General features: G+C 40.5%; 1 protein-coding gene across 1 annotated transcript in view; it reads right to left on the bottom strand.

Moving 5' to 3' along the window:
• LOC126352649 (protein FAM161B-like) overlaps nt 1-17,463 on the bottom strand; it is a 175,823-nt gene that overhangs the window by 135,568 nt on the left and 22,792 nt on the right. The window contains exon 2 of the mRNA XM_050002701.1: nt 15,680-15,835. Coding sequence (XP_049858658.1) covers nt 15,680-15,835 — 156 coding nt within the window. The remainder of the gene's footprint in view (nt 1-15,679; nt 15,836-17,463) is intronic.

The raw sequence follows: 17,463 nt of genomic DNA, 5'->3' as shown, positions 1-17,463 counted from the left end.
ACACACACACACACACACACACACACACACACACACACACGTGAGTACATGTATGGAAACCAACACCTATAAAATATTAACTTTCTCTGCATATGAGAACATGAAGTATAATTACACTGACAGAAGTGGAGACTTTTACAACATGAAGCAGAAGTCTGATATTTATCAAACATTATAGAGGTGTTCATCACTTAATGGGTGATTCAACTTTCATTCCATTTCATTTCATTCCATTACACTACTGCCTCAGTGTGAGGTGTGATCCCCAAGGGCATGAATACTCTCTTGTATTCAGAAGCAAACAGCACAAAAATATCATCTTGAGAAATTACTGAAGCACATGCTGTGTATGAATGTATATGTTTTCCCGTCACATCCCAAGCATGCTTTATGGGTGACAAATTAGGGGGCCAGGCAAACCAGTCAAGGATCTGCACACTCCACAAGGTTTTTGTGCTATGTACTGCTGTTTCGTGTCTTGTATTATCCTGCTGAAATACGTCATTTGATACCCTGGTTATGAATGGTGTTCACAGTGTAGTTTACCATTCTTGTCACGTATTAGCAAGAATTCAGCCTCCTTCCAACTGTTATTGTATCAGTTCTGTTTCATATCCATCAGCTACCCACACTATGATCCCAGGAATTGGAGAGGTAGGTCTTGAGGATTGCTGATTCCTATGATCTTACTCCAGATTGTTTATTTGCACGATAGTGTCAATCTGACCATTACAAACAAGAAACTAGATTCATGCTGAAAATCACAGAATGTCACTCAGTGCCCCAGTTGTCTCTGTCATCTGTGGTATGATGTCATCAATAAATAGCACTTGGCAACTTGAGACTCAACTCAGTTTCCAGTAATCTGTCCTCTACATCTGAGTGACACTCTGCTGTAACCTATGCCCAGATTATTCACCGGAACTAGTGAAACAATCTGACAACCTCCTCATGGGGTCATTTTTCTAGTGGGACCTTTGCCTACTATTCTTGCCACACTGTTGTTGTTTGGAGTCTATCTCACCACCACTTATTTTGCTGTTACAGTACTACAGTCAACTGTCTATACGGTCAGCCAGTATGATGCCCTCCTACCCCTTATGTCAATTACTCAACCTTTCTGAAACCCGAAAATAAGCTCACACAATGATGAAATTTTAATCAACATATTCCACAGGCATGGAAATACTAGAGTGTCAGTTTGGTACCATTAGGTCAAGCTGTTCATGGTTTAATGCTTTCCATTTCAGCCAGTGTATGATACCGTTGTAAAAACAGAGTAAATGGCCATAACCACTGAAATGGCAGGTCAATATGGAAATTACAAACTTAAAGCATGTGCTAGGTATAAAAATATATGATACAAAGTTCATAAGTACAATATTTATTCAAAATTTATGAAGTACACATATAAGAGAAACAAAAATTAATTTTGTCATGCAAAATAAAATCTCAGGGTGCAATAGAGAAAGTACTGGGTGAAATATAATTATTCAAAGGAATAAAGGAAGCTTGCATTCTATAGCTGAGTAGTTGATAAGCACACAAATAACCTTGAAAATGTTGCCGAGCTTTCACACAATGTCCTCCTACAGATCTATCACTACCAATAACTCACATATGACCCCCCCCCCCCCCCCCTCACTTTTTAGTACAGGTTCCACATACTTGAATAATATTCTAGAATGAGTTGCACGAGTGATCTGTAAGCAATCTCCTTTGTAGACTGACTGCACCAAAGATTGCCACCTGCTTTACCTACAACTGAGCCTATGTGATCATTCCATATGATATCACTACACAGTGTTATGCCAAGGTGTTTGTATAATTTGACCAATTCCAACTGACTCACTGATACAGTAGTCATTGGATACTGCATTTTTTTCATTTTGTGAATATATCTGAAGATTTAAAGTACATTGTGAATCTTTGCCCCACTTTGAAATCTTATCAGGATGTTACTGAAATTTTGTGCAGGTTCTTTCAGACAGCACTTCATTATAGATAACTGCTGATTTGTGAAACATCCAATACTGTACACAAGGTCATTAATATACAACATGAATGCCAAGGGTCCTAACAAACTTAGCTAGAGCACACCTCACATCGCTTCCACAGTTGTTAATGACTCTTCATTCAAGATGACATGCTGCATCCTCCCTAAAAAGAAAATATACCCAATTCAGTCAAAAATTTCATTTGTTATCCCATACAATCATACTTCTGGTAATAAGTACAGATGTAATACAGAGTAAAATGCTTTTTGGAAATTGAGAAATACAGCACCTACTTGACTACCGCGATTATGGCTTTCAGGGTGCCACATGACAAAGTGAAAGTTGCATTTCACATTATAAGTGTTTTCAAAATTGATGCTGTTTGGCCTGAAAAAGGTAATTCTGTTCAAGCTATCTCATTATGTTCTAAGAGTCAACAACAAATTTAAGTCAAGGATATTGCACAATAATTTTGTGGATCACTTTTGTTACCCTTCCTTTAGATGGGTGTTACCTGTCCTTTCTCAAACTGTTGGGCAGGACTTTTTGTTTGAGTCTACAGATGATTATACTTAAGAGAAGAGCTAACTCAGCCATAAATTTGGTATAGAATCAGATAGCGATCCCATTGAGTCCTGGAGCTTTGTTCAATTTTAGCAATTTGAGCCATTTATCAATACCACTGACACTACTATCTGCATCACCTGTCTTTCCAGTGGCATGAGAATTAAATTGGGGCAATGACCCTCGATTTTCATTTGTAAAGGAATAATTGAAAACCAAGTTCAGGGTTTTTGGTTTTCCTTTGTTACCCACAATTTCAGATCTGTCACATCCGTGAGTGTCTGGCCACTATCTTTAGTGCCACTAACAACCTCACATGTAATCAGAATTTCTCTGGGTTCTGAGAGAAGTGGAGCCACCACCAGCTTTCACAGTGCAATGTTGACAACTTGGGCCAATGGCTTCGTAGAGTCAGAACCACACTCAAACCCCATAATCAGCTTTTACCAATTGTAATCAGGATTTATCTGATCAGGCCACTGTTTTCCTGTTAGCTAGGATCCAACTGATTTGATAAGCAGCCCAGGAGAGGCACTGTAGATGATGTCGTGCTGTTAACAAAGTCACTCGTTTTGGTTGTCTGCTACCATAGCTCATTAGTGGCAAATTTCAATGCACTGTCCTTATGGGTATGTTTGTCATACATCCCACATTGATTTTTGTGGTTATTTCATGCAGCACTGCTTGCCTTTTAGCACTGAAAACTCTATGCAAATGCCACTGCTCTCGATGAAAATGATCGGCCAGTGTGTATTCTGTGTTGAGAGGTAATGCCTGAAATTTGGTAATCTTGGCACACTCTTGACATTGTGGATCTTGGAATATTGAATTCCCTAATGATTTCCAAAGTGGAATGTCCCATGCATCTAACTCTAATTACCATTCTGTGTTCAAAGTCTGTTAACTGCTGTTGTGCAATACTAGCCAAATCAAAAACCTTTTCACATAAATCACCTGAGTACAAATGACATGGACTGCCCAGCCACTCTTCCATAAGACCACTCATTATCCACACCTTTTTATTGCTTCACCATGTGACAAGAAGCTTATTACCATCTCTGCTTTAGAAACAATAGGGTTTTGTCACCTCTCCAAGCACCAGTGGCTTCTCCATTTCACCTAACACGTTTCCACACAGCAGTTGTCTGTGTCTTTCCTTGGACAATTCTTCGTAATGCAGTTTTCGCCTCTAATTGCTACAGATTTTGCAGGCAATATGCAGTAAAACACACCAGTTTCATCTGCATTGAACAGGTTTTTCAAATCATAATTCACATTTAGACAGTGCAATATTATCATCCATTCTGTTGTTACACTTTCCTGCACATCCTTAGCTTCCTCACACACTTCACCCCACATGATGCTGTGGCTAGCTTTGCATCTGTCCATCCATCCTGCGGCTGCCTTGAACTCCACATTCCCATGCTCTTTAGGTACATTTAGAACATCATTCCCCAACACGGGCCCAGACAAAGGTAAGTTTTTCACCCTTGAACTTACGAACCATTCTCACAATATCATGTTTATTTCTTCATTTCCCATCTTCCTCAGCTTTCTTTTCATTTACTCACTCCATTTCATCCATTCATGCAGTACCTTATCCTTATTTCTTAATGTTTCATAAATTTGTGTTTTATTGCATTTGAAATGCAACTTTATTTCGCACACAGAGAATTCATCTTCCTCATTCAAATCAATTACCTTAATCTTCTTGTTAAGTGTTTGTAACACACACTCTTAGTTCAACATCATGTTGTTACTTAAAGTGTTTCAAGTAAACTCAGACTGACAGAGAACAATGCAGGTAGTGTATTTATTTGGAATTCTTGATCTTACCAGGTAAAACCATTGTTCAACAGAACAACAATCACCTGTTTCATGTGATAGCCCTGTCAGAGATGAAGAGCTTCAAGCTGAAAATAGAGTCATTGTATAGACACGAGAGAGTATGGTATACTGTAATATAGTAAAACTGTATTAGCTTTTTTCACATTATATGATGAATTATTAATGACATCTTAAATTTGTGTTCCATTTCTGCATTAGACACATTCCGCTTTGTACAAAAAAAATTAGCATATAAAAGTGTATTGACTGCATCAGGACTGAAATATCTAGTTTGGCCAGATTTCTGAATTATACACATTCCATTTTGATCCAATTTTACTGTAATAATAATAATGACAATAATAATGATAATGGCAGACATAAAAAGAATTTATAGGTGTACAAAATAGGTGTTTTTTGATACAACAAGCTTGGGGTAAAAGAATTTAAGGAGTCTGCACGAGGTAAGGATACTGGAGAATGAGGAAGATCTGGATGGAAAGAAGAATATACGAGGGTAACAAGCGGGTACAGTAACAATAGCAGTCATTATTGTTCTCTTATAGATATGTCATTAATTGTCTTGTGAAGCTGTAGACGTTACTTATTTCTTTAGTATAGTGTGGGAGCTTATTCCAGCGTTGGATTCCTGCTGCCTAGGTGGACTTTGAGAAAGTGGCTGAACAGTGGAATAGGACAGAAAGGATTTTGCTCTGATGGGAATGGATGTTTCTGCCATGTTGTCCAGACAAGAGTGTTAAGGTCAATGAGATATATTGAGGACAGTGTAAGTTGGTAAGACAGTTGAAAACACAGAGGGTATGGAAATCTCTGCGCTTGTCTGCACGCAGCCAGGATAGCTGTGCATATGATGGTCAGATATGATGAACACATGCATTCATAATCAGTTACCATTGCCATGAGTTTTCCTGGGAAAGGCCTTGCAGAATAACTTTGCTGTAATTAATAATTGGAAGTATAAGTGTGTGTATGAGTTTCTTTTTGAAGCTGAGAGAGAAAATATTGTTATTTAAGCTTTTTATATTTTGGTAGGGCATGGAGAGACATTGATGCCTTCTTCGACACTGCAGTTACATGCTCAGTCCAATATAGATTTTCTTCTATTATTATCCCTTGACACTTTGCTGAAGGAAAGAAAATGATATTTGTCCCATTTAGAATTAAATATGATAGGGATTCCCAATAATTTGGGTTAATGAGCCTAGAATGATCAGGTGATGCTAGTTTCATTTTGGATGGACTGAGCATTAATCCTATATACTTGTTTTGATAGTGCACGCAGGTGGATACTGAGATTCTCAATAGCTGTGTTCAGGTTTATTGGTTTTGAACTTAGATACAACTGGAAGTTATCAGTGTATGTGTGTTTTTTGCAGTAGGACAAAACTAATGATAAAAGATTGACAGAAAAGGAAAAGAATATAGGATCTTATACTGAACCCTGGGGAACACCTGCTACTACCTTCTCCATTGTGACTTTATGGTGCTGTACATGAGGTGTTACTGGCGAGATGGCAGGTATGAGTGAAATCACTGCACTGCACTGCACTGCACTTGGCTATAAATTTGGTCTGCTAAGTTTGGCAAGTAAACTGTCAAAGTCTACAGTGTCAAAGGCTTTGCTGAGGCCTACGAAGCACATGATGGGCAACTTTTTGTTCACCAATGGCAAGCTTCAGGTCACCTGTTATTATTAAGGCAGAAGTTGTGCTGCAATGCTTGGTTTGCATCTAGTAGGTTGCTTGTGGTTATGTATTTTGCTATCTGTTTGTGTACTTTATATACTATGGTCTTTGACAGTGCAGGAAGAATGCAAACAGGTCAGTAATCAGAGGATGCTGCAGCGAAGTCCATTTTAGGTAGTGGCTTAAATGGACCCTGTTTCCAGGCCTCAGGGAATACACTTGTGGTTGAGGAGTGATTGAAGATATCTGTTACGGTGGGCAACAGTGTGTCAATAATAAGCTTCAACATTTGGACTGTGATGTCATTGCGTCCAGTAGATGCTTATCTGATACATATTATATCGTTTTTTATTATACTGAAAGTAATAAGCTTTAGTTAGACTTTTATGTGGCTACAGTCTTTTACCCCCAAGAAATAATCAATGAGTCTGTGTCACTAGATAGTTTTTACAGAAGGCATTTAGTAATGTTTCCCATGAGATCTTGTCAAGTCCAGCACTTACAAAAATGTAATTTTCCTAATTGATTGTTGGGTGATTAAAGTCTCATCAAATGATGATAGTATGATTGGAGAATTATGCACATAAGTCCAATGTTCGGGCAATTCTCCATGCACTACACGTTTGCACACTACCACTCATCTCTTCGTGCATTGCTGTGGCCACTACTTCCACTGACTTCGAATCAGTTCATTTCCTCCCTCTATCAGGTTGCACTCCAAAAGAACCCGTCTTTTCCAAATTATTTTATCCAGACCCATGGCAGTCATCGAACCAATGCCTTTTTTAAAACCTTTCTGTGTCCAAAACTTCTCCAGAGTGACGTGTGCACAGTCATCATTCTTGTAATACAACTTTACAAGCAGAGTGCAGTCCTGCATTGACACAGTCATGGCGAATGTTGCAGACTGGAAATGAGGAAAAGTTGTGTACCCGGCGTGTTTACACCAACTTCAATGGGTCGTGCGCATGACAGGTGTTTTCATTTACGTATTCTGACACATACAGTGCCATCTATTGACCAATTTTCACCGTACTTTTTTTCTTCTGCCACACATTTTCCCCCTTCTCTGATAATATTCCATTGCAATTTGACGTCATTCTGACCAGTGGTGTTATTTTGAAAGTTTAGCTGTAATTATAATCACCCTTTATATTTAACTCACACAAAAATGATTGATCTGATCGTACAAATATAAATAAAACAAACAGATACTACATGTGGTCCTTTGATTTGTAATATTATTAACAAGAAAATGATGGGGGAAACAGATAAACAATATTGTGACTAATGTAAAGATTAGTCAGACCATGAGAATGACACCACTTATTTCTTTTGGTGATGTGATGTTTTTGGGTTATGACAATGCCAAAAATTTTATTTTAACTACAGTAGTCACTGCAGGTAAGTACCAATTTCTGATGTACCAGAGCATGTGCAGTTGGCAGTCATACAAAGTTGATTAGTTTGTTCAGATATGGTAGTCTACATTTCTGACTGTTAGTGTTCAAATGCTACATGTTATATTGTAGGGGTATTACACTACTAACATAACTGTTCATTACTTTTCTCAAGAATTACTGTGTCATTACTGATTTTATGATATGTGTTGTGGTTGGCACGAGAGCCAACACCGTGTTACTAGAGGAGGCCAAAAGGCATGCGATTTAGCTCACGCAGACTGGCGTGAGTTCTGGAACAGGACAAGGAAATTAGAATTTAGAAACAATGGACGTAGCTGGTGGAATACTTAACTTTAACCCATTAATGATGAACGTTGCTCTTGACAGTACATATTTCACAATATCAATAGTACTGACAATGGCGCCTTGCTAGGTCGTAGCAAATGACGTAGCTGAAGGCTATGCTAAACTATCTTCTCAGTAAATGAGAACGTAAGCAGGCAGTGAACCATCGCAAGCAAAGTCGGCTGTACAACTGGGACGAGTGCTAGGAAGTCTCTCTAGACCTGCCGTGTGGCGGCACTCAGTCTGCAATCACTGATAGTGGTGACACGCGGGTCCGACGTATACTACTGGACCGCGGCCGATTTAAAGGCTACCACCTAGCAAGTGTGGTGTCTGGCGGTGACACCACAATATGTATATTGGAAAATTAAGAATTGCAACAATATGGAAAGGATATATTGCTACTCATCATATCAAGGAAGCACTGTGTTGCAGACAGGCACAACAAAACACAATACAAGAAATATTTAAGCTTTCGGACAAAGTCATTCCCCAGTAGCAAAATTCTCACACATTCACACATCACAAATTTGGTTGAGAATGATGAATTATTTAGGAATAAAGGAGACGACTTACCAAAAGATAGAAACACTGCATGTCAGTAGGTGCACATGCACGCATGCGCGCACCCGCGCGCGCGCGCGCGCACGCGCACACACACACACACACACACACACACACACACACACACACACACACACACACCTGTCTCCCTACATTGTTGCTCAGTTGACCGCCAACTCTTTCCTGGCCCACGGTGGGTGTATTGGAGGGGGGGGGGGGCAGGTGGTGGGATGGGTTTGTTGGTTCTTGCTTTAGGATGCAAAACTGCTAAGGTCATAGACACCCGTATCCTAAGAAAAAATGAGTGCTAAATAAAAACCTGAGGTGAAAAGGCAAAAACCCACTCAAGCAATTTTAAAAGAGGAGCAGCTAAGGACACAGTCATCCCTAAGGAAAATTTCTCAAAATATCTTTGAGATGGCAGAGGTCCCCACCAGGGGGTGGGGGATCAAATTTGCTGCACCATGCCACTGTTATAAATAAAAAGTAAGATGTGATCAACAGAAAGCAGGTCATCTGCTAAAACAATCTGACAAAGTAGATGGAAAACACAGATGTAAACAGTTAAAAAACGGGCACTGGGTCAGATAGTGGTGCACCATTGGGGGTTGAGAGCAGCAGGTACAGAGCAGAGCAGGATTACCACTTAATACATGGTGGTGACTAAAACGGCAGTGTCTTATATGCAGCCAGGCTAGAATGACCTCCCTATGACATGAGGACCAAGAGGAAGTCGACCATGCTACTGGGAAAGGTTTAATGTCCTGGAGCTGGTTCCCCTGAAGTAAAGGCCACTGTACACTCCAAAGTCATACTAAATGCACACAGACAGTGACACGAAGGTCATCAGAGGGAACATAATGACTAGCAGGCTGAGGGAGGAGAGCTGCAGCCTTTTCAACAACATCAACAACATCGTTCCCTGGCATGACGATGAGATCAGAAACCCACAGGAACGCCACCTTGGCTCCCCCCATAGTAAGAGAGTAGAGGCAGTCTTGGATACATTGTACTAAAGACTGGACTGAGTACAGCAAGTAAAGGTTCTGAAGAGCACTGACAGTATCTGAGAAGATGACACAATTTGGAAGCCTGTGTTATCAGATGTACTAGGTGGCCTAGAGGGCATAGAGCTTCAAAGTAAAAAATCAAGAACTGCTCAAGAAGCCAATACTGAAAAAGATCATCGCCAAGTACAGAGGCACACCTGACACCATGGTCTGTCTTGGAACCATCAGTGTAGATGAAGACACTGTCCTCTCAAGCTGCATGTGAAGTGCAAGAAACTGCTATAATACACCAGCCCAGTAGTAGTCGTGTCCTTAGGAAGTGAACGGAGTCCAACATGAGCTTGTACCTCAGCACGAATTCAGGGCAGTGAAGAGCTCAAACCGATGGGGAATGTGGCAGGGAGCACAAAGCGAAGCTGTTGAAGCAGCAAACGAATGTGAACTCTGGGAGGCAACAGAGAAGATGGGCATAGCCCCAACAGAGAAGATGGGCACAGCTCATATTGATGGTCGAGGGAATCGTCAAAAAAAGGAGCATAAATGGGTGACTGGGCAGAGAAGACAGACGACTTGCATAATGGCTGGGGAGAACATCCAGCTGGCAGGACAACAGGAAGTCAGCAGCCTCACTATAAAGACTCAACAGGACTAGTACAGAAGTCATTAGTGGCTAAATTTATCCCACAGTGGTGGATGATGTTAAGATGATTTACGATAGACGGATGTGCAGTTTAATACACAGTACACCCATAACCCAGTTTTAAATGGACAAGGAACCAGTATAAATGGAAGAGAATAGTCTGATCTGCTCCCCATAAGGTACCGCATAAAACACGTAGAACACTGAGGGAGTGAGCAAAACTGACTGAAAGAGCAGAGCCCACATGTACCTTAAAAACACAGTCTTTTAAAAATTCCTGTATAAAAAGGGGCAGGACACCCATAAGCCCCATTCATACATGATACAGAGGATCCCGTCCTCCAGAAGGTGTCATACACCTTCCCCAAATAAAAAAAACATGGCCACAATTTGACACTCCTGCAAAAAAAATTGTTCATAATATGAGTTGGCAAGGTGATGATTGTCAACTACAGAGTGGTGCCTATGGAGTCCACATTGGCTGTTAGTGAGGAGATTCTGAGACTCAAACCACATCAGATGACCATTACCCATTCATTCCATCACCTTGTAGATACTACTGGTGAGGGAAATTTGGTGCTCATTGGAAGAAGGATGTTTGTCCTTACCAAGCTTAGGTATGGGAACGACAATCGCCTCACACCAGCAACTGCGAAATGTGCCATCCGTCAAAATGGAGTTATACGTGTGGAGGAGAAAGCGAAGGCCCTGTTGCAACATCAGAATGTAAACACCATCCAGTCCTGGAGCAGATGATTGGGGTGAAGAGAGTGCATGTTTAACCTCCCTCATAGTAAAAGCAGTATTGTAACCTTCATGATTCTGGGAGGAGAAAGACATTGTCCCTTCCTCTGCCACCCATTTCAGAGGGAGGAAGGTAGGATGGAAGTGAGTGGAACTTTAAATGTCTTCCAAACATTGGCCGAAGGTTTTGGAGATATCAAGAGGAGCTACAATGACATTATTCACTATATTCAGACCAGGAAATGAACTGTGGTTCCTGAAAGACAATGGAGATTACCCCAAACAACAGAAAATGGAGTAAATTTGTTACAACAGCTTTGAAAAGAAAGCATACTAGATGTTTTTCTATCCCTGAAAATGCGGCAACACTGTGCATGTAGCTGTTTATAACGAATACAGTTTGCCATCTTGGGATGGCATTTAAAACGCAGAGAGCTTGTCTCTGTGCATGGATTGGGTCACGGGATGTGTCAGTCCACCAGGGGACGGGGGCACATCACAACAAGGAAAGGGAGTGAGGTATGTTACATTCACAGCAGTAAGGGCAGCATTTGTAAGTTTTTTTGCCTTGTTATCAATGCAGGGGAAATGGTGTAAATCATAAGCGGCCAGTGAGGAGTAGAGCTGCCAGCCACCTTTGCAAAGCTGTAAGTTGGTTGGATGCACAGATGGGCTAGGCATTAGCAAACAAACGACACAGGGGAAATGGCCACTCAAGTATGTGTTGGAGAGAACGGACCACTCAAGATGACGACAAGCTGAGTAGTAAAAAGGTCCAAGTGAGAAAAGGATTGCATGGAATTGTGAAGAAATGTGGATGTATTTGTTTTCAAACATATTAGATTGAGCTGGCTGAAGATATCTACTAGGACAGCCTCTTGGACAGGAGCATAGAGATCCCCAAAGGGTATGGTGGGCACTGAAGTCATTAAGCAGCAAAAAGGGAGGAGGAAGACGAAGTTGAGTAGACATTCCAAAGAGACAAGGTGAAAGACGGGCAGCTACAGCTCGAAGCTAGGTGAGTAAGGAAATGGTGTACTACAGCTGTTGCCTTGAATGAGCACAATGACTCTCCCCATGAACTGGGGTACCTGCTTCAGTGGGAGGTGAAATTCAACCAAACTGTATCTGATGCTACGAATATCCCATTGGAAAATAACCATATCTAATGACAGACAGGAGATGGGTCAAATAAGAGAACAGTCACTGCAGTGGCTGCCGAGTGCCAGAATTTGAATGTGGACAATGACTAGGTACACAGGCTGGAGGATCATGGTCCATTAGTTCGACAGAGATGTCGGTATTCGTCTTCGGTTACCCACTAGACTGGTTGTTGGTGATGCATCCCTGTGAAAAGGAGGTTGGCTGGGTAAGGATATCGCATGGTGACACTGTTGATGAAGAATGATGAGGCAGAGAAGGGGAAGCTTGTTTGACTGCTCAGAAACATGGCATTTGTCAGGCACAGACTCAGACATTGGCTGGCTTGAAGCATGCAGAAAGTCATTGCGGAAGTACTCCTTTTTGAATCTCCATGCTTGTGTTCGCAAGGCATCCAGTTTTACTGGTGTGGGCAAAGGTTTGTTGGATGGCATCCACCCATAGCAGGTGAAGATGAGTGTGTGACCTAAATGGAAGTATCCAGTCTGCATAGCCATGTCCTTCATAGGCCAAGGTGTCGTGAGAACTGTACTATAATTGCCAAAGAATTGTGTACAAGGTTTGTGGTTCACCAACATTTTATGAGCAATGAGTAGGAACCTTTTCCTTCATCCAGATCTCCTAAATGGCTCTCTCATTGAGGCAGATTGGACAGTGACAGGAGGAAGCAACTTGATCAACCTCGCAGATCATACAGTGAGGGGAACGATGTGGACACATATCCTGATGAGCATGCCTGCCACAGGTTTTGCATGTGGCTGCATTTTCACAAGATTCACAGGTGTGGTTGTAGTGTTGACATTTACATCAATGTGTGGGATTTGGGATGTATGGTCTGACAGTGATAGCTTCATAGCCAGCCTTAATTTTTGATGGAAGTACCACATAGTCAAATGCGATGAACAGAGTGTGGACTGGCACTAATTCCTTATCTCTAGCCAGTGAGATAGTCTGTTATTTCAGTCTCGGTCAGGCCATTAATCAGCCAGATGTATTTGACACAACGGGAGGGAGTCAGAGTGTGGCAGGCCTCTACTTAAACAGGATAGCATGGAGAAGTGTTGTGTTAAACAGTTTCTGTTCTTGAAAAGCACTATCTGTCTCCAAAAGCTAGGTCCCATTATGAAACCGAGAACATGGCTTCACAGGACCAGCAATGGCATCTGCACCCTTATGAATAACAAATGGATTAATGGTCATGAAATTGTGACCATCTTCTGTGTGTGACACCACGGAGTATCAGGGTGCAGCTGGTAGAGGCAGTGATTCTTTCACCTTAACCCATTTACATTTTTGAGATGAGTATCTCATTGCGGAGAAATACCCCACGATTGCCAGTGTCTGTAACAGCATGCTCCTTCCTGCTGGGGGCCTCCATCAGGAGGGGCTCACCCACCTCAGGTGATTGTCCGTGCCTCAGATCACACCTCCTGGACTCCAGACAGAGGGACCAGTCAACATAGAGGAAGGTACCAGCTCAGACAATCACCCCTCCCTAGGCCTGGCCTTTACCAGGGGTACGTACGAGTTCTACTAGTCAACCCAGGGCTGGGAATTATGTGTTACCCAATCACCTATTATGCATCAAATGCGTGAGCAGACCTTCAGGAAAGTACAGGGAGGCACGTTTATTTCTAAACATTCACACAACACCAACTTAAATGCACGGGGCTTGGTTGGGTCAGAGGTGGAATACCTAGTAGAAGGGTGGATTAGAGAAAGAAAAGGATATTGCATAGGTTACATGGGTGGTGGAGTACCACTGCTGGAGGGAGATATTCTGCCACCCACCCAACCTATATAATATCCTTGTCTATCCCTACTCCACCCTTGATCCCAACTCTTTGTCTCAAGAATGATAACCATGCAATAGACCCAGATGCAAGACCTTCCATGCATCCTCCCCCTGTCACCTACCCCAGTCCTGTCACTAGCAAACAATAACCTATCAGCGGCATGGCCACCTATTAATGCAGTCATTTGGTTTACAAACTGAGCTGCAATGACTGCACTGCATTCTATGACTATGTGTTCATGATTACTAACAATCCCCCTGCTGCATGAATGGCCACTGCCAAAGTATAGCCAAAAGGCAGCTAGATTACATAGTTGCTGAACATGTCAAGCAATAAGATATGCTTCATTTTAATGACTACTTCACAGCCTGTGCCATCTGGATTCCATTACTTGATGGAGAAATGCATCCATGGTTACCATATTTCAAAGTTGTGCCATGTGGATTCTTCCCACCAAAACCAGCTTTTCTGAATTGCAGGTGGGAACTGCCTTTGTTCCAGTGAACCCACTGGCCTCAACCTTCACCAGTCCCTGCCCTCCACCTGCTGCCCCCTTCCTTGCTCCCACTACAGTACACACAAGCCTTCTGTCCCACCAATGCACCCGTAAGCCCTTCCCGTCCCCCTTCTGATGCTACACCTAGTAGCCCTACCTTGCCCTACTATGTCTTCCCTTCCCACCATTTACCTCCTCCCTAACCACATCACCCACCCCAGAAGATTGATGCTCATATACACAGTTGCATTCAGGCTTAAGCCTGGAGACGATAGCCGTGTGTGTGTGTGTGAGAGGAGTTATTGCTGTGTGAATGTGTGATTTATATTTCTGAGGAAGGGCTTTATCTGAAAGCTTAAATATTTCTTGTATTCTATTTTGTTGCGCCTCTCTGAGACTGACTCAGTGCCTCCTCTATGTGGTGAGCAGTGCTCTACTGTTTCCATATTATTGTTATTCCATACTGGACTTCCATTTGGAAGATTAGGAATGGTTGTTTAATTGTCTTTTGTAACCTAATAATTGTTCAAACAATGCAAATGCAGGAATAGCTCGTCATGAAATTAGTCTGTAATCAGACTATTTCCGAGCAGTGAAAGGCAAAGAAAATGTTGCAATGATTTGCAATTTCAAAATGTTTCATCAATACTTTCACACTTCATCTAATGGCATGCTAATCACATACAGGGAGTACAACTGCCTTTGATTTGTGGTAACTATAGCTATTTTGTTTCATAAAAGTTTCAGTCAAATAACATAATTCTATCTGTGAAGCTAATGCAGGCTAGGAAATCCATAAATAACCAAAAAAGATGAGCAATGCATACACCACATTGTTTTCAATTGATAATGAACCACAAATGAAACTAACAATACCTGTTCTTACCTCAAAGAAGAACATTGTTTTAAATTGATAATGAACCACAAATGGAACTAATAACACCTGTTCTTACCTCAAAGTAGTACACTATTCCAGACACATTGGTTAAGGACTGGAACACACAAGTCAAGAAGACAAACAATTTTCAAAATAGCTAACATAAGAATATGTGCTATAAATTACTAAATTTCAGCCTTTTTTAAAGCACATAGCTGTAATTCTTGAGCATACTGTGCAAATGATCTTTGAAAGATCATTAGTGTTGCCTGTCAACAAAAATAAATATAAACATAAATCAAATAAGCATGTGAGTAAGCATAAATTTGAAATAAAAACTAATGAAAAACAAATTAGCAAAGATTAAAAAATTTCAAACCTCTGTGATTTATTCTTCAACTATAATGATAAACTAAATACATCAGTGAGTTCTCAGAAACTGTATCAGCAAAAGAAATCAACAGTAATTAAAGTAAAAATACAACATCATTTAACAAAGATAATAACAGAGGTTGTCTCTCATCATACCAAGAATTTTTTTCTAAATACCTTCTCTCTTGCTGGGCCATTATTTTGTCATAAAGTGGCATATGAGTGTGCAGAGGCACAGGATTAGCTCGAAAAATACTCTTTTCTTCTTCTGATTTGTCATCATCTTCATAAAGCTCATTTCGCAACACATTTAAGCGTCTCTCTTCTTCATCTCTAACAAAAATTATGAAGTGCTATTATTTATCTCATAGCATACAGTTCACAAATAATTAAATTTTATGTATAGGAAACACGTCTAGATTTATGCTGAAACATAAATTATTACTAAACATACATTATTTTAAAGGTATGACCACGATATGAATCATTTATAAAGAAGGCAATTAAATACAAAATTATCCTGCTCCAACCGTAAATTTGACTTTCATGAATTCATCCAGAAGATAAAAAGCAATTCCATCATGAGTATATTGCACACAAACATATTTTTGTAACCTCTGCTCCATGCTAAATACATTTTAAGTTGCACATACTATAGTGACTGGGCATAAGACTTAAATGATGTATGGGAAACAAAACTTATTTGTACTGAGTGGTATAACTCTGTCAAAAAGGAAAGTGTTCCTGTTAACTGTAAAAGTAAGGCAATGTATTAAAAAAGTACACTGACTGAAACAAATAAGCAAGCGGACAAGATATCACACATTGCGTAAAGATGACTTTTTAAATTAGTATCATATCAAATATAGCATCAAACAGTTCCAAATACAGTATGATGTAATGGTGAAGGTGCTCTGTTTGTGTTTTTATCAAGTCATCAGTCAGTCAACTCATTTAATGCTGTGAACCTTGAAATTTTTCAAGCACATTGAATGTTCAGTGATGTATTGAAAGTGCAGCTGCTAATCATTTTCTACCATGCACAATATTTCATCTGGACACTATCAGATATCTTCAGTTGAATTGTCCAAGATTCTGAAAACTCATGTGAATGTGTATGGTAGGTGCTCAAATGAAATACCAAATATGGTACCACTCCCAAAAAACATCTACTGCTGCCCTTCATCTATTCCCTTGCTATGATAATCTTTCATTTCTATTCAGCTATTGTATACAATATTCTCCATATGCTGCTAGTCTTCGCCTGCCTCCCTGATTTTTTTCCCTCTACTTCTCCCTCCATTGCCAGACTAATTATTCCTGGATGCTGTAGCCCATTCACTTGCTACTGTTCTGGCAGATATCATCTGCTGTAAACATCCATTCTCACGCATTATTTTTAATGCTTCTTCATTACATATGCTACTATTTCCGTTTACTTAATTTTCAACATTCTCCAATAACATCACATTTCAAATGTTCTCATTTCATATTATCCAGATTTGTGATGGTTCACATTTCACTTCCATCTAATGCTGTGCTCCAGACATACACTCTCAAGACTTATTCCTCAGTTCCATATCAATGCATGATATCTATAGAAGTGCTCCACTGCAAAAAGCTGTGACAATTTATGTCCAATACCTTCCTTGCTTCAACCATCCATTGTAATCTTGCTTCCTTGACAGGAGAATTCTTTCACCTCCACTACTACACACTTACCAATTTCAATGTCAAGTGGGTTGTTGTTGTTGTTCTCCATCACCTCAGCCTTTGATCTGTTAATCCTTGAGCAATATTCTGGTCCTTCAAAAGGTCTTCTTTATATCTGGACAAATGGGCTCTATAGTATGTGAACTTTAGTACCGACATCTGTTCCTCATGAATTTTTTTTTCTTGTTCTGAAATTTTTCTGCCTTTCCGTTGTTGCTTCTCTAACACAAACTGAACAACAGTGATGG

This window comes from Schistocerca gregaria, chromosome 1 (genome assembly GCF_023897955.1).
Source record: "Schistocerca gregaria isolate iqSchGreg1 chromosome 1, iqSchGreg1.2, whole genome shotgun sequence".
NCBI lineage: Eukaryota > Metazoa > Arthropoda > Insecta > Orthoptera > Acrididae > Schistocerca > Schistocerca gregaria.
The sequence above is the reverse complement of the archived record's forward strand: the minus strand, read 5'-3'. Positions and strand labels throughout refer to the sequence as shown.